Source organism: Chelon labrosus (genome assembly GCF_963514085.1).
Source record: "Chelon labrosus genome assembly, chromosome: 3".
Lineage (NCBI taxonomy): Eukaryota > Metazoa > Chordata > Actinopteri > Mugiliformes > Mugilidae > Chelon > Chelon labrosus.
The window spans coordinates 14,031,846-14,059,608 of record NC_140339.1 but is presented as its reverse complement, the minus strand read 5'-3'; the positions used below and the strand labels follow the sequence as shown (position 1 = coordinate 14,059,608).

The 27,763-nt window shown below is 41.0% G+C and overlaps 2 protein-coding genes across 6 annotated transcripts; both read right to left on the bottom strand.

Moving 5' to 3' along the window:
- Positions 1 to 42: 42 nt before the first annotated feature.
- Positions 43 to 17,423, bottom strand: LOC311485413 (homeobox-containing protein 1-like). 4 transcript variants are annotated; one of them, XM_084540803.1, is made up of 10 exons: positions 17,046 to 17,423; positions 10,866 to 11,360; positions 9,350 to 9,435; positions 9,137 to 9,247; positions 8,503 to 8,659; positions 8,336 to 8,418; positions 6,150 to 6,245; positions 5,856 to 5,950; positions 5,534 to 5,617; positions 43 to 5,433 (listed from the first exon to the last, which is right to left on the bottom strand). In XM_084540803.1, the coding sequence occupies exons 2-10, from the start codon at positions 11,357 to 11,359 to the stop codon at positions 5,098 to 5,100; spliced, it is 1,542 nt and encodes a 513-aa protein (XP_084396929.1). In that variant the 5' UTR covers position 11,360; positions 17,046 to 17,423; the 3' UTR covers positions 43 to 5,097. The 4 variants fall into 4 exon arrangements, with proteins under 4 accessions (XP_084396929.1, XP_084396928.1, XP_084396930.1 ...); XM_084540802.1 differs by lacking the exon at positions 17,046 to 17,423 and adding an exon at positions 13,205 to 13,291; XM_084540804.1 differs by lacking the exon at positions 17,046 to 17,423 and adding an exon at positions 13,205 to 13,291 and having other exon boundaries at positions 5,856 to 5,947.
- Positions 17,424 to 18,716: 1,293 nt separating this feature from the next.
- On the bottom strand, positions 18,717 to 27,706 carry tdp1 (tyrosyl-DNA phosphodiesterase 1). Of its 2 annotated transcripts, XM_084540990.1 has the most exons (16): positions 26,620 to 27,706; positions 25,576 to 26,175; positions 25,426 to 25,469; positions 24,975 to 25,030; positions 24,753 to 24,849; positions 24,590 to 24,624; positions 24,153 to 24,245; positions 23,811 to 23,981; positions 23,633 to 23,711; positions 22,857 to 23,033; positions 22,441 to 22,489; positions 22,156 to 22,222; positions 21,214 to 21,321; positions 20,462 to 20,564; positions 20,186 to 20,291; positions 18,717 to 18,957 (listed from the first exon to the last, which is right to left on the bottom strand). In XM_084540990.1, the coding sequence occupies exons 2-16, from the start codon at positions 26,171 to 26,173 to the stop codon at positions 18,884 to 18,886; spliced, it is 1,857 nt and encodes a 618-aa protein (XP_084397116.1). In that variant the 5' UTR covers positions 26,174 to 26,175; positions 26,620 to 27,706; the 3' UTR covers positions 18,717 to 18,883. The 2 variants fall into 2 exon arrangements, with proteins under 2 accessions (XP_084397116.1, XP_084397117.1); XM_084540991.1 differs by lacking the exons at positions 18,717 to 18,957; positions 20,186 to 20,291 and having other exon boundaries at positions 22,156 to 22,200.
- Positions 27,707 to 27,763: the final 57 nt, after the last annotated feature.

The following is a 27,763-nucleotide window of genomic DNA, read 5'->3' as shown; positions in this document are numbered from 1 at the left end:
GAATGATTGTGGCACAAACGAGACACATGGAGACACGCCGCGTGGAGTCTGATCAGTTTTTATTCCCTTGTAAATAGAATATCAATAAAAACACACCTTAAAAATAACAAATAAGGTTTATCCAACAGATGAAAAAGTAACAAAAGGCATATGTAGATTTTCTACATAGCGATTACACAACAGTCTACCGTCCAAAAAAGGCACTAAATCTTGAAATAGAAAAGAACAGGAGGATAAAAAAAAAGAAAGAATCAATTGAAACTGATACAACAAACATCCTGCTGAGGTTTGATATTTTTCATTTTACACAGATTTATTGGAGAGCTTATTGCCGGAGTGGAATGGCAACCACCGTTTATTTATTTTTATTTTTTAATGCTGCGTTTAATGTCAACTGCTTGGATGATAAACAAAAAAAAAAAAAAAAAGACTTTCTACTCATCAAATGTCAAGACTGCATCGCACGACACTGACTAACGTAGGAGGGCCTCGACGTCCACCGTCTGAACGCACACAGACACACGTTCAGACAGCTGGTCTCAGATCAGATCCAACACTGACCTATGTGACGCTACAGTAGCATCTCAAATCCTGTTCTCTTAAGACAAGGGTTTGCTGTGCTGTCTGTTGAGGGACACGACCATTTGCCAGAAGAGGCAAACAACAACAACAACAACATGACCAAGCTATAGTCAGTGCCACGGGCGCGTGTGCAGGCTAGCGAGAGAGCGAGAACAGTACAACAAGGCAACTGAGGACTGAAGGCAGATGGCAAAACACTGCACTCGAACTGATGAAAAGACACGACGATGGCTGGCCTGACGCAGTCCTGACACGTCATCAGAACTTTGACTCGTTAGGCAGTTAATTAAAAACACACTTTGTGGCACGAAAACAGAAAGAGGCAATAAAAATCAACATCTAAACAAACCAAAGCAATGAAAGAAACCACAGAAAAGATTGTGAGGTTGCTGTTCGGAAATCTGTCCTTTTGGTTTTAATATGCAAAAATCATTAGCATATTTCAAATACTGTTAATTAAATCAGAGTGTTCCCTCTCATGAGTGTTTTGAACACTGCAGCGTGTCCTGGTGACCCTTCACAAATGTTTGACACGTGACGAGATTCACCTCGGACCCTTCCAGAGGATAATACAAATATTTCATGAAATAACTAAGAACAAACTTTGTTTATGGTTTGAAGTTTTGCTTCATTTAACTTTCTTTTTTATTCCTAATTCTAAATCTATGATTCATTCACCATTTCCCCCCCCCCCCCGTCTTATTATTTCTGTCATGGATTTGGTTTAAATTCACTTTTCCTAAACTAAAGCTGATTTGCCGCCTCAGACCTCTTAATGCCGTGACTGCAGCGGGGGAAATGATTTAAAATCCTGGAAATAATCTCAGAACAGCATGTTGTCTCAAATGAATCCACAGATTCATTTCAGAAAGGCTTCTGCTTAGCAGATTATAAAGAGAAAGAAAAAAAAAAAAGACACATTATTTAACCCTTTGTGGGACACTACATTGTCATACTTTTGTGTAAATCACTCACAGAGATGACCAGTGATTGGTAGTAATGTCTGAAATGCTTGAAGCAAAGACACCTAGGACAGCTATGCTGCCGCACGATTAAAGAGACATTCCACAAAACGTCCATTTTAACTGGAACTGAAGACGTATTCCACCAGAATCAGGGGGGAGCTATTTTAGTATTTCACGTGTTCGCAAGAGCTTATGAATGACTTATTTTTTATTTTTTGAGTGGAATTTCCCTTTAAGTTCAAACTTAATATTTATTGGCTCAAGTTCGAGGAGGAATTTCCCTTTTAGAAAACACTGAGCGTGAGTCGTCTTTACAGCCTCGTCACAGTTAACCGTCAGTCTCCTCTGAATTAATCTGCTCTACAGTTAGATTTTCTCTCAACAGTCTAAACTCTGATTCACATTGAAGCAGCTGTGGAGGAACCAGTGGGGTGTAGCTTATAGCTGAAGGGGGGAGGAGAGAGGGGGGAGTGAGGTATTTGTGTTGAGTTTTTAAACTCTGAACTAGTAGCTTAGCCTGGAGAGCACCTGGTGATGGACTATGATGAACCGGTTTGAATGGAGCCACTTTAGTGTTAGCTGTAACAGAACATCATGAGTTTAGCTTTGTTTGCTTTAGTAGTGGTACAGTGATGCATGGACAGCCACTGGAGAAGTCTGCACTGAGCCCGTGTTACTACACTGCAACAAATAAGGCACTTCAACATAAAAACGTCTGAGCAGAAGTCAACCGGCCGTCTGGATGCTGATAAAGATTTAGGGTTGGGTCTAATGCTATATTTACCTGTAGCAGTATTTACTTTTTAACCAGTAAAAAGTGTCAGAAAGAAAACTATAGTAATGCATAAGAATTACAGTCTGTACAGTCCTCTCATGTTTGTTTTTTAGCCTCTTTTAGCTCAGTGTTTTGGATTTCCGGCCCAAAACCTCTCGCTCATCTAAGGCCGCGCTGATACAGACACCAGTATCGAGTGTCAACTGTTACGTCAGCCTTGTCTGGATCAAAAAGTTGAACAAACCGCGAAGACTACAGCCAACAGCAGCTAATTCATATGTGAAAGGAAATAACTCTCCACACCAGCAGGTGGCAGTAGTCAATACTCATAGTTTAAAAGCAGGAACTAGAAGAGCTGCTGTTGGCTGGCAGAGCTACAAACCGTTGTACAGAGACGGCCTCTCCTGAGTGATTCTAATCAGCTGGTCTACACCAGAGACTTTCTGACCTCTATTACACCTGAACGATGAAGGCAGCTTTACTGCACAACCAACCGCACCGTAACTGTACAATGAACTAACAACATCAAACCAGTGAATGAGCACTTGGTATAATGTTTGTGTATTTATTCTTTAAAATTAAACTTCTAACATTTGAATGTGTTGACTATGCTTAGACATGACCTCAAGGTTAAAAAAAAAAGGCAGATTTTTAGTAATTGCTTATAGAGAATTCAGCTTATGGACTTCTACAGTGGCTGTACCAACAGAAATATTTTCAATTTGATGTAAATTAATCTTTTGTTTGGGGAGACTTCATTAAAACGCAAAATTACTTTTCTGAGGAAAACATCCGTTTCCTCACGTCGCTCTGATCTGATCGGTCAGTCACTCACAGTGATCTATTAAATGTTTAAACAGGGACTCTGAGCACCGCGGTGCTGATCCGATAAAGTGTCGATTCACGTACAAGTCAAACGTGGCGGTGTGTGTTTAGAACACATGGCATATCGAGCACAGACACAGGTATACCTACAAAGGAGAAAGGATGCGTCTTGCTTGCAATAAATTTGACACATCTGATGTGCCCTTGATTAGCATATCTCTAAAACACATAGATCCATCATACACTCAGAAAAATACACAAATTATAAAACAATACTTTGGCTAATGTTTCACTCAGCTTTCACCAACAAGAAAGACTCATACTGATAGTTTCTCTCATTTGAAGCTAATAGGTCTACATACTGTATATAGAAATGGATTAGGGTACATATACTGTATATAAGTATGCGTGTGCTTTCACACACACACACACACACGCGCGTCGTATATGTGTGTATTCACGTCACACTTTAATCTGTAGCATCTAAACAGCTTTATGACACTGTTGGATCCCTCCCACCGAACTGATCTATTGTACTGATACAGATTATCACAGTGATCAATCATTCCGCCTCATTCAGGCAAGAATGAATAAACAACACCCGCTCACATGGACGTGCACGTCTCTTGTTTTCTATACAACTCTGTCAACAGTTTTGGCTCTTCTTATGTATCTAGTAACTTTCTTAAATTACATCTTACTGATATGGAAGCAAAGCTCGAGGCTTATTGGAAACAGTGAAGACCTAATTGTGATTTTTGTTCTCCACTGAATACTGTTTTTTTAAATTTTTATTTTTTTAAGTTTAAATATTATTGAATTCATAAGTGCTGAAATATTTAATTTCATTTAGAAAATCACCTATTTATGAGGTTTAAAGTCTGGTAGTTTGAAATATCTTCTAAAAACACTATAAAAATAAAAATAAAATATGTAAGTTATGTTGATGAAAACCTCAGACACTTAAAATCTTCTATTATTTCAAAGTGGAAACTGTTAAATATGTAGAATAAATACAGTAATATTTAAACGCTGACATTAAGTATTCAGTAGTGATTAAATGTCATAACTAGGTATTCAGTTACTGTGATAGTCAAATTATGGCAGATCTTCCATATATTATCGAGCTTATTTTATCAGACAGGGAAGGTTGACTCTGTTTGTTTTTCTTTTTTCTCTTTTGCACATCATCGTAGACTCACAGAAATATTCTCAACAAGCTCAGACTTGTCGTCTCGGACAAAAACCAGCGGAAATTTGAAATGTAAAGAACTGAGATGAAATGCGCTACACGGTCCTAAAACCATCAGTGAAAATGAACTTTCCAATTAATGTGTTCTCTCTTTTGAGGCAATTCAGTTGTGTTGTGATCACAGTGCAAGACCCTGAAACTATTTGAACCCCGTGTCAAATACAGTGTTGTCCTGCTGTGAGAAACGCAGTTTTTCCAGGACAAGCTGCATAAAAGCCCCATGTCCTGTTCACCAGCTTTACATGGAAGATTTAAAATGCCTCAATAGAAAACAAGTCAACGAAGAAATTTAGAGAACAAACAAAAAAAAAACTAAAATCAGGCTTATACAGTTGAGTTTCCTCATATTTGTTAAGTGATTTCTTTGTTGGGTTTGTTTTACGTACATTTTAAATCTTCCATAGATCGCTGAACACGTCAACAAATAAAAGTTTATCTATAGGTTTATCATTATTGTTATTATTATTATTATTATTATCATTATATTATAGTACATTAATAATGCTTATAAGAGCGTAGCGGAGCAGGTTGGTGGTTGGAGGTAGGGTTGGGAGGTATCTCAGGGTTGGAGTTTACACGACTTTTGGTCATTTTTTTTTTTTTTGTTTGTTTTTCAACTTGTTACATTCCTATAAAATCTGCTTGCATATAATGACACCTGTTCATCACTCTGATAGCTCCAGTATCCCCCGTCGCTTTCAGTCATCCTCCAGCGTTTCCGTCTTGATGTCATTCCCCAGGCTGCTCGCCGCTGCGACCACGTGACCGGCTATGGCCTGGTTGCTGTCGCTCACTGCTGCCGCCGCTTTCTCCAAAGCGACCGGGTCCTGGGGCTCGGACAGCGCGCTGTGAATTGCGGGTTCATCCTGGAGGGAGGGGGAAGGAGGGGACCAGGACACACCTGTTATCCTGGCGCCTTCCGCCTGATGGCCCGCCCCTGGCATTAGGGAGCGGCCGATCAGAGAAGCGCCTCTCTGTCCGGACACAGCTCCTCTTCCCAAGGCGGAGAACCAGCTGGGAAGCAGAGTGGGGACCTAAGTGAGGAGGAGAGAAGTGGAGGGGGGAACATGGATCTATAGCTCTAACTGAATTTATTAATGAATGTACTTGTGGTGTGGAAGTAGTCGTATTTACCTGGGTTGGAGAGGACAGGTCAGCTCGACTGAAACCAAACTGCCTGGCTGAAGCTCTCTTGTCAAATAAGGACACCTCACAGCCCTGTAACAGACCAGCACAAAGGTTAATCTACTGTTTATTAATGTCAGACAAGCACAAGTAAAAAACTGATCAAACTGGAAACCAAATAAAACCCAGTTCGTGTGGCTTTATACTCGGTTCAGTGAATTCAGTGGTGTTATTCTCTGCCGAGTACAAATGCAGCCGTGCGTGTCTCTGTGTTGTACATAGTGGATTAAAGAAGGAGTTCACGCTCAGTTGCTGTCTGCGTGTAGCTCACCTGGTCTGGGAAGTCGTTGCCATCCACCTCATCGCTGTTGGACTGACACCCAGGACTCTGAACCTCGATGCCATGGCTCTCCAAGATGGCTGCTTCTTCAAAAACACAAACTTCATCATAGCATATCAGCTCCTCACAGCAAGACACTCAGATGCAAGCAACGGTGCTCTTCCAGGAAAATAGACATACACTGACTTTTGGCTTCATGTTTGACTTATACCATATTGCTATAACTACAGTAATATTTAATACCAATCATGCACGCACACAAACAAACATAGAGATAGACATTACCAATGTTGGCGCGCCTCTTGATGTCTTTGCGGCGGTTGGCAAACCAGTTGTAGACCTTCAGAGATGTTACCCGCTCTAAATCAGACAGCTTCTTTCCTGTAACACACGTTTTTGGTTCATCTTTGAGTAAAATATCCATACAAGTGTTCTGTTCTTCAATTTATAAGTTTGCACTGAACTTTCGGGCAGGAAAACAATCGGAATTTACCCAGAATTCACAGCCTAACACAAGATAGTCACGGGATAAACATCTTGCCCAACAGATAAATGTAGACATCTATAGACATGACGCATCTGGGACGGAACAATCAGGTTGTGCAACTGATTCGGGCCATGATAACACTCTCCCCACTTCAAAGACCCACTAACCCTCGCAACGCACTGAGCATAGACCGTGCATAGGTACACTCACACAAACTCGAATGCAGCACAAGCTCTACGCAGTTTGTTTTCTACTTTAGTAATCATCCTGTAGTATACTGTATATATACAGTAGACGTGGTAGATGTTGGAAGCCTGGAAGACAGTGTAACAGCGACGCAGTGTAATGGAACTTTACTAATAATCTATATAATCTCATCTATCCTTTGTATTTTCTTTTTGATGAGTTTAGCGTTGTGGGAACCTACAGAGATATGGTACCCCTGGCATTGGGATGGTTACTGTGCACATACCATAACTGTCAGGACAGACAGGACATGATCAATTGCTAGTAACTACACTGCCTGGCCAAAAATAAGAGTCGCCACCTGGATTTAACTAAGCAAATAGGTACGAGCCTCCTACTGGAAAATTACTGCAGGCGTGATTATCTTTCAGCTGGCCACAAGTTATTTAACCCCAACTGATGCAATGAGTAGCTTCTCATTTCTTAAACAAGCATGTCGAAAGACACATCCTGTGGTCGTGGAAAAGATGTTAGTCTGTTTGAGAAGGGTCAAATCACTGGCATACATCAAGCAGAGAAAACATCTAAGGAGATTGTAGAAACTACTGAAATTGGGTTAAGAACTGTCCAACACATTATTAAAAACTGGAAGGATAGTGGTTGAACCAGCGCATCAGGGTAATCAGAATCAGAATACTTCATTAATCCTTCAAGGAAATTGTTTGATTTCTATGATTGTAAGAAGAGAGGCAGATGAAGCGATGCACCCATCATGCCTAGTTCCTACTGTACAAGCCTGTGGGGGCAGTGCTATGATCTGGGGTTGCTGCAGTTGCTCAGGTCTAGGTTCAGCAACATTATGTGTCCAAAGAATCAGCTGACTACCTGAATATACTGAATGACCAGGTTATTCCATCAATGGAGTTTTTTCTTCCATGATGGCACGGGCATATTCCAAGATGACAATGTCAGGATTCATGGGGCTCAAATTGTGAAAGAGTGGTTCAGGGAGCATGAGACATCATCTTCACACATGGATTGGCCACCACAGAGTCCAGACCTTAACCCCATTGAGAATCTTTGGGAATAATAAAAATAATGCAACACTGGATGGAAGTAAGTCTTGTGACACTGAAGAAGCCTACTGAAACAATGCCACAGAGAATGCGTGCTGCAATCAAAGCCAAAGGCGATCCAATTAAATATTAGAGTCTTATCCTTTTTTTTTGGTGGCAACTTTTTTTTTTTTTGGCCAGGCAGTGTATCCCCAGTGAAAAAAACAACTCCTTATATGGCACTGTTGAACCTTGCCCTTCCTCTTGTTTAGATGAACCTATATAAGAACATCTGACGCTCTGTATAAGCAGAGGAACAACAGGCTCTGAGTCTCTCACCGTCTCTCTTCCTGCAATAAATCCATAAAATATACTGAATGCATCCAGTATGTGTTTCCCACTAGAATGTATCTCTGTACTGAAGGAAGCAGAAGTCATAAATGTCAATTTAGCACTGAATTGAATTAATTTACAACAAAATGGCTCGGATTAGTTGTAAGATAATCCACTTGTGTGATATGGTACTTCTTCCTCTTCCAAATCCAAATGGTGTTACCAGACTCATATGTTGATAAGAATCGAGTCTGGCTACACCAGGTTGAGTAGACATAGGTTTTACAGGAAAAATAGTCTACATACTGTAAATGTAGCACAGTGGGACAAGGAGAAACTGTATTTCACACCTCTGTATGCTTTCATAAAAATATTTTGGAAGTAATATTTCAACCAGTTAAATACTGTACCTGGTTTCTGAATGACGGCGTTGCAGGCAGTGGCAATCTCCTCTCTCTTGGCTTCGTCAGGATACTGGTTATCACTGAAGTAGCTGCACATAAAACATACATACTTCATTACTTTCAACCCTTTCTTAATCAAGTTCTCATTGGGACCGCTGAACACTCTTCCTCACCTCTCCATGACGGTCAGACACTCCTTCCTCCAGGTGAACCTGCTCCCTCGTCGCAGGCGGAAGCCCCCGGGGGCCGTGCCGAATGTGGGCGGGGCTTGGTGCCAGTCCATCATGTCCTCTAATGCCAGTGGGGCAGCTCGCATGGCCAGTGTGGCACCTTGAGTCACGGACGTCACAGTATTAATGATGTTAATGATTCTATGTGGTGTTTCTCCATCTGTTCATTGTGAACATCATGATTTCGTGTGAAGGAACAGAGAACACTGTCCCCAACCATCCTAGAAACTCTTATGAAAGTCATTATTGCTGGTTTTCCCCCTAGTGAGAACAAAGGCTAACTTGAACCAGAATGTACTGATTTCCCTACACTGTGCATTCCACTAAGCTGATCTCAACGTAACACAATGTAGTCACTGTTCAATAAACACTTCACAGTCTGGATTTCTATAATTATGACCATCTCAAGATGCACGTAAAAATTATGCAGGCACATGGCTTGACAATTTGCTGTAGAACAATCTCTCTCATAGTTTCCTGTCTCTCTTCATTGCCCCTGTTCAGTGGAGCCCAAAAATAAATCTAAAGTGGATGTTAATATAGGAGATGAGGGCCTGATGGAGGAGGGTGGCGTTACCGGGGTTGGTCTTCTCCAGCTGGTACCAGCGGAAGAAGGCTCGTTTCTTCTGTTCGCTGAGGTCTGATCCCTGTTGTAGGAGCCAGTGGGAGATCCGACTCTGACTGATCCCTGGAGGAAGAAGACACAAGTCAGACCCTTTGATGACATGCCCACGCTCTTCTAGTTTCTTAGTGGACTCGACCCAAGAGTACCAAAGAGGCGGATACTAACCTGTTACCTGAGCGACCACAGCCTGGGAGATCCGCCTGTTTGCCAGAAAGGACTTGATCTCCTCTTTGATCACAGCACTGTCCCGCCTACAAGCAGAGAGTCTACTGTTAACACAAGGTGCAAAGCATAACTAAATCTCCAACATTAGAAATTAAACCTTAGCTAAAACACACAACACAGCAGTCACTGCACTTAGCAGGTCTAACTACTGTGTACCAGTGGTTGCTGCAGCTGAATGTGGACAAGAATCAGAGGCCTGATCCTGCTGGAATATTCTCTGCCGTCCTTGTGGCTTGATTTCATCTTCTTCACATATCTGCAAATCAATACTGCTCTGATTGATGCTGTCTGGCTGGCTGCAGACTACAGATGAGAGGCACTGGAGTGCATGTGTGCATTTGTGCATTTGTACGTGTGTGTGTTCGATGCAGCGTCAGCTACAGGCAGGCTTGTCAACCAGCGGGACATCTGTTGCCACGGAGCTCAAACACCACATGAGTGTTAATTCAATTACTATTTATTGTGATGGCTGTAGGAAACTGAACTGACTTTGGTTTTGATCACAGCTCAAACAAACAATAATACACGCACCGAGAACTGAGCATGGAGATATTTTGAGTCAGACGATAAGGGAGTTTCAGATGACCAAAATAATCTCTCAAAACAAAAGGAGACACGTCAAGCTTATGTCCTGCACATAGAAGATGAATGAGTCGTTACTGTATAAACAGCATGTCGTCAAGTTAGTTCCTGACATTTTAACTACTAGTAGCATCAGCTGTATCTGCTGTAAAATCTGTTATTGAGAATTGTGGAGCTTTAATTACATTGGTGCTGGTCAACTCACTCAAATCAAATCTTCACATTCCGAGTAATAACCGGAGTAACTATAACATTTTGGCTGTGACACTATCAGTGACAGTTTGTCTGCTGAAGAAAGGTATCTGTCCAACAACTGGAGTGCTGGTCCATCCTCATTTATGGCATGGCCCACAGAAATTACCATTTTGCTCTTGACTGGAGTTGGAGAAGTTAACTAGATGAACATTTGGCCAAACAAGCGAGTTATTCATTGTAAGTTCTTGCCTTAGACAAAAACAGTGCGGCATAAATCCCACTTTTGTGAGGCTAGAGTCTTTGATTGTGTAATGCCCTTCGTGGCCGATGAGGAAAAACTATAACACCCACCGTATTGGTTCTGACCAGAGTGAGTTGAAGAAGACCCCTCTTACAAAAGCTTACTCAGACATGAACGTATAAAGTTGAACTTGGTGCTCAGTGTGAACTGTTCTCAGACTAAGTGTTTGATTTGCACTAAGATCCAACATAGTGGATGACAAAAAAGTCCAAACTCAGCTTCTCCAGGCACGTTATATTACGGTTTCTAATTATTAGCAGTGGTTCAAACAGCACAATTCACAAACAACCATCCAAATGAGTTTATAAAACCTAATCTGGTCTGAGCTGGCCTGGTCCTGTTCTAGTCTAGTCTAAGTTAAGTCAAGACTTATCATACCTCATCAAGTCCTCCACCTTGTCATCAACATCCATGTCCTCTTCGCTGGCCTCAAATCCATAGCCCGGTGCGGTCACGCTGCCAGTAACCACGGCGAGAGGAAACCGAGGCGGTGAAAGCTTTCCATTGGTTACGGCAACTAGGCCGTTCTGGGCCACCGCTGCCATGGCAACAGGTGAGGCTACTGCCACCGGCAGAGGCGGGGAGGTGGTGTCGAAATTGTTATTAGGCGACAGTGAGAGCCGGTTGTCGGGGAAAGTTGTCTGAGTGGCGGTGGAAGTCATGGAGGAGGAGGCTGCCGCGGCGGTGCTGGAAGACAAGGGTGGCATGTAGGAGGGTTTGTGGGCCAACTTGTGTCCATGCTGGCGGTCCAGGTGGTCCAGGGTGTCCAGCGCGTGGAGGACCTCGGCCTGGGTGATCCCCGTCCTCCGTAGCCTCTGGAGGAGGTCAATCTGCTCAATGGTGAAGCGAGGCTCCTCACACTGCTGGAACATCCTGGAAGAGGTCATTATTTTACCGTTAATGGCGGAGGACTTACACCATTACAGTTTGATGCCTGTAGTTAATCATCACAGAGAAGGATCTATCAAGAAGACACTAAATTAAAATAGTTCTTGTAGATGATCAAAGCGTAATTTTATATGAAAAGGTGCAAAGGTTCTGTAAGGAGTACTACATACACTGATCAGCCATAACATTAAAACCACTGACAGGAAAAGTAAATGACATTGACCATCTTGTGACAATTCAGTGTTCTGCTGGGAAACTTTTGGACCTTAGACACCCATCTAGACCAGACCAGACACCCCCCACCCCATAGCAATGACACTCCTTGATGGCAGCAGCCATCCCCAGCAGGATGCAGCCTGACACAGACACACACACAAAAACAGTTTAGGAACAACTGAAAAAACATGAAAAACAGCAAAAGGTGTTGACCTGACCTCCAAATTCACCAGATCCCAAACTGATCATGTATCTGTGGGATGCACTGGAACAAGCCTGATCCACAGAGGAACCTCCCCTTAACCCATAAGACCCAAAGGCCCCCACTAACAGCATTCTGTTGCCAGACACCACAGGACACCCTCAGAAGACCTATGTCCATTCTCTGATGAGTCCCAACTGTTTGAGGCACAATATTAGGAAGGTGGTTTTAAAGTTATGCCTGATTGGTTTACTACACAACAGCGCTTCTAACCATTCTTTACAAAAACTTACATTTTTACTGTCGATCAACTAAAACTCAAGGCATCGTATGGAGCAAATCACATACTGGCAGCGGTTTAACGCTATTATGGTCGAAACCAAGAATATATGAGCAGCTTCTGAATGCATTCAACACATCACTTAGACTCAATAACACAATAATTTGATAACAACAAAACTCCAGTCATAATCCTGGAACGGGTGGTACCGGTAAATGTTTATTTATTTTTTTTTTTTTTATTTAAACAGCTGCCCGAGTTTATTTGAAAAAGCACATGTCCACTAGTGGGGACAGGACATAAAAAAGATTATTATGTCCTGACCAGACTAAAAAAAGACAGTCATCAGTATTGTCCACCAAAGTGGCACTAAACCTGTGAATGCTATCTATTCTATCTATTATAAACAGCAGAGAGGAAACATATTAGATTACTTTTGCAAAAACAAAAGACAGCCCTTAAGAGTGCCATAATGAAAATCATCAAATTCAGATTAGCTGAAACATTTTTAGCTCATTAGTGACCTCCCTCTGCACACCGAGCCTCACGTCTCTGAAAATCTCCACCAGTGAACAGAAATGGCAGAAGAGTCACACCAGTTAGCTTCCTGCCTGCAGATATACAATGCACACATATGCATACACTTTAAGACATCAGTGCTCAGCAGCTGCTATCCAGATTTAAAGTGCATTCCTCCAGACTGAATAAAGTGTTTATTATCGTGGACATAGTTTCAACCCCAGCAATCATTTAATGTTGTGCAAATATGCTATAGACCCAGTACATAATGTAAAACTGCACGGTATGATTTAAACCAAGCCAGCACCGCTTTAGCACATCTATCGTACTATTTTCAGACGCCGCATATTTTTAAATGTGTCACTTCAAGTGGCACGAAGCTGAACGGAGAGAGAAGAGGAACATAAGCAGAGAAATCAGAGATAACACATCTGTCTCGGTGCTTTTCTTTCTGACGCAGAGAAGAAAAACAGGCCACGGCAGAAAATCAAAGTCAGCAGACATATCAACGCTTATAGATGTAAGAGGGGAGGGAGGGAGTGGAGGGTGAGTGAGTGTGTGTGCGTGTGTGTGTGTGTGTGCGTCTTGGGAAGAATGCCAAGAAAAATTTACATCTCAGGCAGCCAAGCTTCATGCGTTTTCTCCCTGCTGCAGAGGATGACTCATGCTGTAAGAAGTTAGACAGATACAAAGGATCAATAAAGGACAGCTAAAACTGAGTCTTTTAACTAAATGCTACATTCCACTTTGTGACAAATGATTAAAAATATATGTTTTGCAATACAGATGGTATTTTGCAATATTTTGTCACACATTAACAAATAAACACACCAATCGTATATTTTCACTTTCACTTCAGTGTAATATTTCTTAGCCTTGTCGGCACTGCATTTTTGTGATTAATTAATACTGAAACACAAAACGATTACTCTGACTTCTAGCACAGCCTCAACACAAAGGCAATCATTGTACAGTATCTGTAGTCCTTGTAATGGGGCATGCAAGGAAACTTGAAGTAAAAAAAACTAACCACAATTACTGTAAAAACAAACTGGGACTTTTTTTTTATATTCCTTGTGCAAACTTGTTTCAGATATTCTACATGCTTATATACTTTATTTATTTTGAGATCTGCATCTTAACAGCCCTGTTTGCACTGGACTTCTCCGATCTTAACCCCGTGCCAATCAACCATGTCCGTAATTTGTAAAGTAATAATGACCTAACATATCTCTCTAAACACAGAGGTCCTGTGATAATACTAGTCCCAAGTCGGCAACACAGTGATTTGTTTTTATTTGCTCAAGGAGTTTTGTTCTCTTTTTTTGCTCAAGACGGATTTCGCATTTCCTCAAGTGTTCATGTGAAGTGAAGTTAAATGATTTAAATTCTCACCCAGGATCAACACTGTCTTATCACACAAAATATATTTTTGATTATATTAACCCACAATAATATGCAAGGTAACTTAAATAAGTTGTTAAATAAGTGTGGTGGTGTTACATGGCCAATGTTTGCCTCCGACAGAAAACTGAAGAGTCTTGACATCATATCTGAGAATAATAAATCAGTAATACTGTCACATTTGCACTGTAAATAGTGCACTTCTGCTAAGATACTAATTGCATTTCATTGTCTCTGTACCTGTACTCTGCACAATGACAATATTCCATATATATTCTAATCTAATCCAAGTGAAACACAGAGTTTGCTTATCCCGTTCAAACAACCTACACACACACACACACACGCAACACAGACATAGGCGAGTAATTTCTTTATCACATGACTTCCCCAGGTAATGCTGATCCCATGAGAACAGCGCTTTAGATAGCTGCGAGCAGAGAGATGACAGGAAATGAAGAATGAAGAAAGAGATGCGGAATGACATGCAACAAAGCTCCTCTGCAGGACGCAAACCCACAATGAATTGGTTCATAGGTGGCAGATTAAACCCAAGGCCACCGGGGTACTCCACCACATTCGTGTAACTTTTAATTAACCCTACCCACTCTGACAACTTTTGCCTCGCATTACGTGGTCCATTATCGACCCTCTTTGAGTTTGCCTGTAGAGATGAGTCTATCAAGAATTTAGATGTCTAAAAACGTCTATTTAGAATAATCAAAATGCAATAATATGCACGATTTCTAGGGAAGGTGTCAGAGATCCCTCAGTCTCAGTGGATTTTTTTTGATCAGTGTGCATTATGATAAAAGGATAAAACTGATCGAAGCTTACAAAATACACATGAAGCACATTAAAATGAGGAATCATAAATACATTTAGATTCATTTAGAAAGGGTAGTTGGCATACTGGCAGTTAACTGCTGATAAAAGCTGCCAGCCATGACTCCAAAGAAATCTAAAGTATTGCTGCATCTCAGATTTCATCTGGCATCCCTGGAGAAAAAAAAATATGAAATGCAAGAATTTGTTTATCATTCAATAGCACTTTTTTTTAAAACCATAAGTTCAAAACCCAGCTGGGTGGGAGCTGTTCATGGTTATGACGTTTTCATGCTTATTAATAGAAGAGTTCCCAGTAAATCCATTAGCAATTCAAATACTGCATCCATCTTTTCTAGATGCTCCGAAGTATGTTCCACGAGGACTACGACTATGTGGTCATGATACCACTAAGACTCGTGATAATTGATTTTTCCATCTGTAAAAAAGGGAAAGATTGTTGATTTGTAATGAAACGCAGTATTTGACTCGAATGAATGAAATATTTTTTCCCTCTCCAAATCCGACGGCTGTGTACAGGTCTGTTAATGTCACTGGCTGACATTAAACAAGACCTAAAACAACAAGGTACCTCTAATCTAAGCAATATGGATTCTCATTTCTCCTAGTTCCTAACGTAGCATTAAGATAAGCAATAACGGACCAACAAATGCTAGTATGAGTTCTTCTTTGACTGTTACCTGAAAGTCACGTCCACAGGCATGTGGCTTTCACAACCGGGGCATTATATTTAATCCAGTTCTAAACAAAGATTGAGTGGAAGTACATTGATCATATTTAAAGCGCTTGTACTGTATGCACACGGAGTGGCAGAGTTGACCGAGTTTGACTTTGAACAAAAGTGCAGTCACTCACTACAAGAACAGTGAGTCACGTTTTTAACCCACATAGGGACAATCTGGTGTTCAGTACAAACGCCAAAAAGTGACAGTTGTGGCTGATTTGATCTTCTAAATGAATCACTACTTGACACCTACATCAGGATTTAAAGGTGCCACTAATGTAAGAATTCACACGCCAACCTAAGGTTCTTCCTTCACGTCTTAAGAACACGATTAAGATATAAAACTCATAAAGATTAAAGTCACGCACTCATTTAACAGATTGACCCCAAAATAGTGTGCCCTTACAAATGACCCCACCCCAAAGTGTCCTTCAAAAGGACACCGAAGCTCGACCAGCTCCCTGACGTCCCCGTGGAGTAGCAGTAGCGAACTTCCCAACAGAGTTTCCAACAGCAGATTACATTATAATCAACAAACTCTCCAACTGTCTCCATGTTGAGGCTAACTACACGCCGCGCAAGACTGGACTGTCACTTGATCTGGTTTTGTGTGTGGGCTGTTTGTCCAAAATAGCTCCATGTTTGCTTGAGGGCTTAGTTCTAAGAAAAGTCTAACACTGCAAAGATAAACTTTATTACAGCTCCTCAACCCAGTGACCTGCCTTGAGCGTCTAACCAGACGTGGCATGAACTACTGCATCCTGCCTGCAGACATGTGCCAGCTGAGCACATATAGGCTAAGACATTAAATTACAGTATGCAACTCTGTCGCTGGACTCGGAAACAACAACAACAACAAAAACAACAAAAACAGCTGGTTTTCACCGGAGGGGGGTACGCTGTGGTAGTCCCCCCGCTGTCAGAGGCAAATCTGAGAACAGTGTGAGACTTTCGACTGTCACTCCGAAGCACGTTAAAAAAAATAGGTTTTTAATTTTGCCCTCCTTCCAGCGACCTTAGTCCGCTCGACAGAAGGTGTCTTAAGACGTTTTACACATAATAGAAAACAACACATCAATTCGGCACACATCTTATAAACTAACCCATCGTCAGCACAACAAAATAGTACGTTTTATGACCGGGTGCCTGATGAGCGTAATTATCACCCTCTACTAGAACACAGTGCATGGCATTAGCGAGCATTGTAGTGCAACTGGAAAAGTTGACATTGTGTTTGATTAAGTGTTTCTTGGTGAACTACAAACACGCCGAATGACAGCCCGACTCTTTATCATTCAGACGAGATCGTTAATGCCAGTTAAGGCGGTGTGAAACTTCACCGACAGAGAAACAGCGGCAGGCGATTTTTTTTTTTTAAGGAGTTTGCATTAAACAGCGTAGGAAAAAAAAAAGGAAATGCAGCGGGCTAGCAGGACCGTTTGAAGACAGCAGTAGTTGGAGCTGCAGGACTTCTCTTACCTTATTATTCCAGTCTAAGAGCCTCCACAGATGTCGGTTTTTACCATATATCTGTCGCCTCGGGGCACAGGGACACACGGACACTGACAGTTTTCCCAAAATGTCTCCCCTGCTTCTAATTGGGCTTCAATCCGCCGTCAGACAGATTCGCCTTTTGTCCGGCAGACAGGCGCCATGTTGACACAGTGACGCAAGGAACGACGGGAGTCGCAGTTTACAGAATTTACTGTAAACACTGCCAGATTATTAGGTACACCAGAGGGAATCATACACGGATATATTAATTGTCCTTTACTGATCGTGGGAAAGAGGTGTCGACTCAACTCTGAGGACTACTTTTAATGGGTGCAGCAGGATTTTTAAAATACTTTGTCTTCCATATAGCTTTATATTGTTTATATGCATACCGCAACAAGCAGAAGCAATTTCTCAACTAGTTCCTGCTTTTTTCACAATGGCTAAAATAGTTTATTTTCATTATTTCATTTATCTATTTTATTTTTTCACAGTGTAATCATTTAGGGAAAACACAGGAAATACTCCAGTCTGACCAGAAATTACAAATAAAAAAGTGAACTTCTTACATAAACTCAGCTCAGTGCCTTGTTGCACATCCAGCTGCAAAACAGCTGGACGAAGAGAAGTGCACATTGATCCTTTGTCATGAGATAAGAACCACCCGGTGAAGGTTTGTCTCATGTACCCCATCCTGGTTAAATACAGTAAATGTTTTTTTTATCATCTCTCCTGGAAGTCTCCTGCAGCTGACAACTGGGTCTTCAAGCTCTTTTATGCAGAATGTTGTTCATGTGTCAGGAACAGAAGAAGTCTGTGTGGCCCCTTCTCATATTATGGTTTGCTTTCAAGCTGAGTTATCAGTTACTAATTTACACATGGTAGACCATGAAGATACAATCATCAACATGTTAGTTGAGAAACATGTCATTAACAATAGCAACCTCCTCTGCATGCAGGGAGATGTGTGCTTCAGAAGTCCTAGACTTTAATGTGTGCTTAACACATGGGCCCAATCCTCATTTTTGACATTTTCTGATACTGTGTTCTCCATTTAATAGATTGAATGAAATGTGACTTCAGGAGCAAACACTTCTTGCTAAATCTACAGATCTTGAACTAGAATTTCAATTTGAAAGAGGTGATCTATGCTGAGCTGTCACTTAACAAAATCTCTTCCATGATCTAAATTCAAGAACGATGCAGAAACAACAACTTTAAGCCAAAATATGGTCCCACCAGACCTTTGTTGGGTAGATTCCACATGTACACTTTAGTCAGATGTATGTATTTATGACAAATGTATGTTTATCTCGTTCCTCCTGCTGTTCTTTTCTCTTTTCCGTCTCTACCCGGCTGGCCTTGGGTAGATGGGTGCCTCCATATGAGCTGGGTTCTGCTCAAGGTTTCTTCCAGTTAAAAGGGAGTTTTCCTTGCCACCGTCGCCTCCAGGCTTGCTCTGGGGGTTTTAGTCCGGGTTTTGTAAAGCGTCTTGAGACAATTTGTATTGTTATTGATGCTGTATAAATAAAATTGAACTGAATTTAAATCTTAAGTAATGTAATTAAATTAATACAGTATATATAACCCAAACTAAATGGCCACTTCTTATTAAATTTAAATCAACATTCAGCAACATTCACAGAAACATCATCATAGCTGGACAATGAAAACACTGTTTTATTTATTGGTAGAAAACATGTTTGTCTATGGTACAGTATAAAGTATCTAAAGTAACGCTACTGACAACTAAAATCAAGACACAGTGTTGACAGGTACAAACAGCAGACTATGAAGTGAGAGATGTGTGTGTGTGTGTGTGTTCAGGAGGGAACCCAGATGTTGCCGTGCGTGTCAGGAGCTTGGCTGTAAGGAATGTTCCAGATCCAAGGCTGATCTGAAAACAGAGAAAGGAAAGAGGTCAGTGAAATAAAATGAAAACTCTGAGTAACTAAATAAGCGGGACACACTAAGTGAGAACCTGTGCAGTTTTTAATATGTAGTGTCTGACAAAGCATATTGGTTTTAAATACCAAATGAAAGTGCAATTGTCATGAATTTATATGAATTTTATTTGAATAATTATAAATTCCTTTAAGAATATATTACTAAAATATGGTTAAGTGACACTTGGGAATCTGTTTCTTTATTGGAATTAATTAAAACTATACATCCAGCCATCTTCATGGTTAATTACAAGTGTCAAAATGAGTTAACGATATGCTGTTATTTCTAAGAGACGGTTTCAGTTTTGCATCAGGGCGCAAACTACAACACAAAACACTCATGGGCTGCCACTGTGTGCTTAGATATGAGCTGAAGATGAGTTCAAGTTCTGCTTGCAGTCCTTCCAAACTTTATTGCTGTGTTGAAGTTTAACTTTTTAATCAGTTGTTCTATGTTTGCGTCCGTCACTAGATGTCGCTACTGACACGCAAAGCTTCCCAGTGGAGTTTAATGATGAATGGATTCTTTTTATAAGTCTTGTCCATGTGTAGACTGCATAATCCTGCCATTTATAGCAATGAACACACTTGGTAAATTAAAGAAAAATGGAGGGGAAAGAACCAAGAATGGTGCTTTTGTGGGGGAGAAATATTCAGCTTTTGTGTGTCCTCAATCAGATCTCTACTCTGAAGTGAACACAGCTTGAACAATAAGATATAAGATTAGAATTTAAAACCCCACACCAGGAAAATATCAGAATCCGCGGCATGATGGAGACAATGTGGCTTAATGGATGCAAATCATTGTCATGTTTTTCAGATTTTCCCTAAACTGATTACATATCGTAAAGGCGTTTATAGAACATTAAGCTCAGCGTTCAAGACACAAATACTTGGGAGACTTTAATCCAAGTCGAGGTTGGTTTTTGAAAAACTGGGACTGAGATATAAAGAGGCTGGAGGCCCTGTTGAATTAAAATTTTTTAATGAATTAATCTAAATTTCAACCCCTAAGAGAGCAGAGAGAGTGTTATATAATTTCACAGGCTCACATCCACTTAGAGAAGTGTCCTTGTTTTGTGTAGTGTAGAATGACCACATGTAAGGATATAAATGGTGTTTGTATGGGTTGTATACAGTACATGGCTCCATACACACAGGTAAAAAAAACTTGTGCACCTTTAGGAGAGTAGCATGTAGGGGGGAGGTCAAAAGGCACCGGGAAACCAGAGGAGGAAGAGGAGACAGGAAATGGACTTTTGTCAACGGGAAAGGTCTTCATGTTCTGTAAGGAGACAACGATCACATCACAAATTACCACACAAAAGCTCTGTATAATATTGCACCTCAATTAAAACCAACAGACCAACAGCTGGTTATCAGGCACATGTAATATTTTCTTTTCCGCACTACATCATGCTGTAACAGAGCTGCTGTTGTGTGTTGTGCTCTTACGAAGGCGGACGGCACGTAGAGGACCCCCAGCTCATAAGAACGGACCATCACCTGGGTGTTGTTCTTCTCCAGTGCACCCCACGCTGCCTTGGACAGGTTGGCACTGAAACACACAGCACACACACACACGCTTAGTTAGGAGGACGCTGTAAGGAGTGGGTCTGATTGATAAGAAACCTGGAGATACGACCACAGTGCAAACATTGTGAAAGTATATTCTGTTATCAAGACTTCTAATTATATCAGAACTGGACGTACAGTTCTATTGTTTGTCTTTATAAAGAAAAAGGCAAAGGTCTGGAAATCTGTACGTCTGTACGTGAACATTTGTGCCAAAGTTAAAGACTTTTTATGTTTAATGAGAGAAGGCTACATGTCAGAAAAACACATAATAACAAAATAAATAATTCTACATAATATGTGAATGAATAAAGCGTAATTTATAATACTCTGGCACGCTGACAGTGTAGCTACGCCGTAGCTCTGGGTGCCTGAAAGTTACTGTTGATCTACATTAATTAACTTACGCTACAACATGAGCTGCTCAGTTCCCATTGTGTGAAGTGCAAAGTGAAACTAAACACAGCTGGCCAGTCGCCGCCTCGTGTTTCAGTGGCGTAATTACAACAACACGGACACACCAGCGCACAGGTATAAATGCCTTAGACGCCGTAACCCCCTACGCCGTTGCTACGCTGTCAACGTGCTGTGGTAGTATAAATCACACTTAAGAAGCTAGTGCACACACACACCTGGTGACGAGGAACCAGGCGAGCTGAGTGAAATCCGGCGACGCCCTCATGTATGTCTTGATGTGTGGCATGGCATGACTCCTCCCTGTCGTATTTGCCTTCCAGCGGCTAAACACAAACACAGAGTATTTCACTGAGGTGTTCGGTTGTCCTTGAAGGTACGCAGTAAACTAAAGTCACTCTAAACAAGTCTAAACTTTTAAAGAAGAGTAACTCAGTAAGTTGTTATTCAGATGTATAAAGTAGTTGTCAAATCACTGACTTGTCTTAACCCCTGAAGGAGAAAAAACACTCAACATTGGAATAGGACGATTTTTATGGAGTTGTTTTGCTTCGGGATGTGACACGAGTAAAAAAACACTCATGTGTCACCCTCTATTCTAGTGCTGAGGTATTATAAATGTAAAACAAAAATGCCTGGACTGCAAAAATTACTCTGAACCAGATACTGCTGGAATAATGACCTATGAGCAAACCACGCCTGGCTGCTCACTGTCAGCCACATGAGGTCGACAGCTTAGTAAATGTCAGCCACAAGTTATCCAAATAAGCCGTCATGTCATGCGATGCTGTATGTGGGCCAGAGGTGTTTTGCTATCTGGGAATAAAAGCTGGTTAGGAAATATGTGGTTATGAGAGACGAGCTTGTCACAGCAGACGTGCACATCGATGTTAGATTAAATAATCATATCGTTAATCTAAGTCATTGACCATCTGTTTATTTAAACTACTATATACAGTGTCTTTATTAGTAATATTTAGTCACGGATTTGTGCTGACTTGCAACCAAGCTACAAGTTTATGTGTTGAAAAATAAAAACTGACAGCTAATTTAAACTAAGTGAGTAAAAAGGGCTGCAATAATAGCAGCCCACAGGAAGTGACTAAATACTGGCACATCTTTACAGCAGGACTGAATTTTCATTAGTACAATGAACTCACTGGAAGTAGGCGTGCAGCCAGAGCTGTTTCTGAGCTGTCTGGATGCTGTAGGGAAGAGAGCCTCCAGCTGGAGGGCAAAAAGATTAGCATCACAACAGAGTACGAGACAGGGCTATCAAAGACTCTCAAAGATGGCGTAGCACGAAAATTAAGTTTTCATAGAGGTCATGGCCCCTGATGCTAATATGAAGTTCTTCTGGAAAACTTAATTTCATTTGCATCCTCCAGGGTAATATGAAATCCATTATTAAATCAACGTTTCAAACATAAATAAAGAATACCGACCTGGGTAGCCTTCTAAACTCGTCCTCACATCCTCTACTGATGGATAAACCTGCAAAAGAATGTCGCATTAGCTCTTTTTATTAGAAAGCTACTGGTGATGCCAGCTAATTCATAGCAACATAACCTTGAGTGTATGGAACTGAGCAGAAATGTGTTTTATTACTTAGTGCTGAGGGTTAGTTGGGATACATGCCGTCCAAGTTATATCGTCTCACTTTAATTACATATATAAAGTACATTTATACAATTGTAAGATCAGCCAACAGGGCCTGTGAAGCAGATGGTCTGAGTCAGAAAATTTCCTTTTTAGTGAGGACAGAAACAAAAGTAGTAATTAGTTATTGTAGTGGAAGCTTCACCTGTACTAACTTTACCATAGCATTTCAATGAGCTGCCGCTGTGTTGCAGATACGTACCAAGTGCAAGGAGGGATCTGGGCGAAGAGAGGATTTCCCCAGCGTCGTCAGCGTGCGCTGAAATTCCCCCGTCAACCATTTAGTCTTATCCAGTCCCATTGAGCCGATGCTGGAAAACTGACCAATCACAGGCCACCTTTCCTCACCGGGAATAGGGTCAGTGTGGCTGTACAGCAGCTAAACATAATAATAATAGGAGGATGAGAAAATGCATTTAGGTGCCAAGTTTTAAGTGCTGCCTCAGTCTTGAATACTTCTAAAACATTAAGTGACAGTGAAGTGAAGATTTTTAAGTCTAATTCAACATCTCTTTTGAAAGTACTCTGTGTTGTTGATGTGCTAACTAAAAGCCAAGAATTGTGCATTACTTCTGTTTGCAGGTGTGTCCACAGTATACCAGAACTTTTTAAATGACATCCTGAAAAAGTACAATATAAAACTTCCTAAAAATTTCTGAATTTTCAATCAGGATGAGTATAACACTTGGTTCATATTGGTAGGTAATGCAACATAGGATTCTGGGTTTCTTAAAGTCAGCAGCTAGGTGATAAATTCTGGACTACAGGAAACAATGAAATTCACATTAATCTTTTTCATTTTTATTTTCCAAAACTGGCCATGTACTCAAAGCTTGTCAGCAGCAAAACTGTCCCACAAAATATTTAATGGCATCTATTTGGCGTGACATACTGAGGATTGGCCACTTGTGAGCAACTTTTAAATTAGCAAGAAAAAAGTTGAATGTAAGGGAAGCAGAGAAACAGAGAAATTGTTACCTTCCTCAGCCTCAGGTGGCCCCAGCGCTCCATATCTGCTCCTACATATCTGCCTGGGGTTGAGCCGACCAAATACACCCTGATAAGAGATATTACAATGACGTCAATAACAACTGTAACATCTTCTTAAATCTCCAGAAATGTTCACACTGAAGTCTGAATAATAACACGTGTCTACCTCGTCTCTGACAGGTCGTGCTCTTTGATCCGTTGGATCCACTCTTCGAGTTCGGGCGCGCGGTACGATGCCAGGTACTCCAGTAGATCCCTCTTAAAGAAGGTGGGTGACTCACCTTCACTCGCACTACTTCCCTTTGGTAACCGTGGAAACAGAGGACTCATCCACATGCTAGTTTGGAAAAAGAAAATGTATTTAAAGGCATTTCCACAACCAAACTTGACACCAATTATTAACATAGTTACTTAGCTCTACTTCTAATGAGGCTCATTTTAAGTAGGACATACAGTCTAACCCGCAGCCCCTCAACCTTTTTTGAATAAATAAGCAGTGAAGACCCACCCTTGTGTTTTCTGGTACCAGTCAGCTCTGATGAGGTTGGAGGTCAGAATGATGACTCTGAAGCCTTCTTCATACCACAGCAACATCATCTTCCTGCACAAAGACACACAACGGTGTTCAGCTTCATATGAGATATAATAATAGAGTCAAAGGCTGTAATGTGAGCAGTGTAAGTCACAAATGTTTCTACAGTGTTTAAAGCTCCATGAAAACACATGCTCCTCCTATGAGTCAAAATGTCTGTTGTAAAAAATACCTATACTGCAGTAGATGAATGGAGATGTACTTTAACAGTCCACATTTTAAGGCCCTACACAACCATTTGTCCACCACCTACGCAAGCTACTGACAAAAGGGAACAAAATCGCTTTAATTTAAACCAGCATTCAGACCGATAATAGTGAGTAGTAATACCAGTGAGAAATAAATGTGCTTACGTGTGGTGAGTTCCAAAAGCAATGTCAAGCTTGGCCTGTCAAAATAAAAGAGTCTCTGTAACACGGAAGTCCCGTCATCATGACTGTCCTCCATCAGATTTCAAATACTATCAGCCATTGGCCCTTCTTAGAACAAACGTTCTCTGTGACGGTGAATCTGTACCTGGCAGAAACGGACATGTGGGAAGGGCTGAGCCTGCTGGAGCAGCCGGGCCTTGGCCTCCCGCTTATCTCCATGGACGATCAGAACTGGGCGATCCCTGAAAACACAAACTGAGCATTGAACTATATGCAGTGTATGACTACCTTCCTCCACATACTTTACAATTTTTCACTACTGCTTATAGTAGATAATTTCATAATTTAGTTTGTTGCTCGGACTTACCTAAATTCTGATGGGTACTGCTTAACCATCCAGGCGATATCAAAGCAGTAATTAAACTATGAAGAAAGAGAGTGGATCAGTATTAATGGGGGGTTTCCTTGCAACCCTGCTTTAATCTATTTGTACGCAGGCATGTTGACTTTTTGACTTGATGGTACTAGATGAAAAGTGAATCATTAGGTGAATCCTGAGGGGTGTCTACCATATGTCACTGCAATAGTTGTGGAGCTATATCACCACACTTTTCATATGGTAATGGCCCTACATGATAAGACTGCGAATCAGTAAAGTCTTTGAGATTCATCCTCCGGGGACAAGGAATGTCACCACAATTGTCCTCAGCGATCTGTCCAGTAGTTATTGAGTCTGGACTGAAGAAGCTAGCTGACTGTCAAACAGAAGCCGCAACACTGCCATGAATAGAAAGTATGATATAACTCTGGTTACTCACCTGGACAGATTCTTTCAGAGTCCCAAATAATGGAGACAGGATGTCTGGATGGAAGTAAAAAGTTAAAAAAGTTAAGTTAAAAAGAGGGTTGTTCACTCCCTTTAGCAAGGCCTCAAGTTTTGTTTTCTTGAAACAAACCAAATTTCTCACCTTTAATGTGCAGAGCTCCTCTGTTGTACTTCTTGTCCAAGCCTGTGACTTTGTTGAGGTAAAACCTGTAGATGTCGTTTAGACAAGGAATGCACGATTCAAAGAAGTCCTCTGGCTCGTCGATGTAGTAGAGCCTGCCGTGAGGGCTCGGGGGACGCTCATTCTCTACCTTCAGTTTCTTTGTTTTAGGGCTGGGAGGCGTCTTCTTTGGGGGGTTGCTTAAACTCTTCTTCTTCGCACCTCCATCATCTTCATCGCTATCTGAGAGAGCCCAGCCTGACCCATCGGACGCGTCTTTCTTCCGCTTTCCAGCCAGTGAAGGACTAGTTTCATACTTGACTGGATTTAGCTGGTTCTGCGCAGCTGACTGTCTGGCCTCGGAGCCGACGACAAGCGAGGACACGGGCTGTTTAGCTGGTTCTGCTTTCACCTCCACAGGGACTGTTTGTGGTAGTGGAGAGGCAGACCTACGGGAGCTGTGATTGGAATCAGGAGGTCGACGGGATTCAGACGTCGTGGTTCTTGAAGGAGGAGGGTATTCATCGTCGTCATCACTGCTGGAGATGGTCCACTTTCCATGTTTACTGTCCTGAGACATGGCTGACCAGAGACAGAGAGTAACAGAGAGTAAAGTACTTAAAAGGGGGAACACTGGAACAAGTTGTACCTTGATTTAATCTGCTTTCTTTCCTTTTCGCCATTTTAATATTTAAACTCATATAAAAGTTGTTGTTAAGAAAGTCTTTGCAGCTGTTTTTGAATTGCTATGAGGATGGTGTTAAGCTGCAGACTGAGTGACAGAAATGTGGGCGTATCTAAATAAAACTCGCGCGTAAATAACAGCGGTGGAGATGCATTGCATTTGAACAAGTATGTAAGACATGAATTCGGTCCAAAGTCGAAACATGAAATGCACGAATGCTTAGACGTAAACCACGACTGATGAATTAGCAGTACAAAAATATTAAAGATATATTAAAGAACAACAAAATGAACTGAGGGAAGCGTAAATGCAGTGCAGGTATTGTGTGGTATTTGTTTTACCAAGTCAGCGGCACTGGTTTATTCTGCAGTGATTGGAGAGACTCTGATCAATCCACCGTTATCAAACTTAGTGCAACACATCCATGGGGGAAAAAAACACAGCGCATGCGAGACGCACAAAGATAACGATTCCGGGTGGAAACTCTCACCTCGTCTTGTAGTTCCGCTCAAACCATCAGCGACTTTATCATCCACCAGGCTGTCAGGATGCTGCACACTGAGTTTCATATATTTTAGTTTATTTTTCTAGAGTGATTATGTTAAACTGTTTGTTCTAAGGTGAGAAAGAAACTATTGGCGAAAGAGAAAATTAATATGTGTTGCTGTATCTTGTCTTTACTGGATAGACACATTATTACGTTATTCAAAATTAAATCATTTTAAGGTTTGGACTGTTTGTTGGATAAAACAAAAAGTCTCTTATATAAGAGAAGAAGGAAAAGAAACATTAGAAAAGTAAAGATTTTACTGTCAGAGAGTGATACCCATGTAGAAATCGTACTGATGTCTTTATGAATTTTAGTGTTGGATCATGTCAAAACGTATATTTTGCATTTCAAGGCATAATTATTTTATTTTATTCATACGAACCATTCAGGACCAAGAGAAATTTATGGGGACGATGACAAGTTGTGAGGGCCCCGAAATCCAGGGGCTCACTGTTAATTGCACTAGTTTAGTAACTTTAGGTAGCTACTGCTTATTGTTTATTTTTGCACTGTAAATTGCTCACTTTATCTGTTTTTGTAACGCCTAATTTATCATCTGCCCATCTCCTCTATTGTAAATTACGTTATGTTATAGTTCCTGTTTATAGTCTACTCACATTTAACGAACAATTCCATCCGTATAATATATTCATAGTACCTCATTCAATCATTATGTATATCCTGCTCATTAACCTGTATATATGGTCTCACCTGTACATTTTGATCTGTAAATATTGTGCATATGCTGTAAAAACAACCTGTACCATACTTCTTATTTACCACACTATTTATGCCACGTGCACTTACTGCTTATTGCACTTCTGGTTAGATGCTAAACTTCATTTCGTTGCTCTGTACCTGTACATGTGTAATGACAATAAAGTTGAATCTAATCTCTAATCTAATCTAATTTATTTTTTTTGTGTGTGTGACTT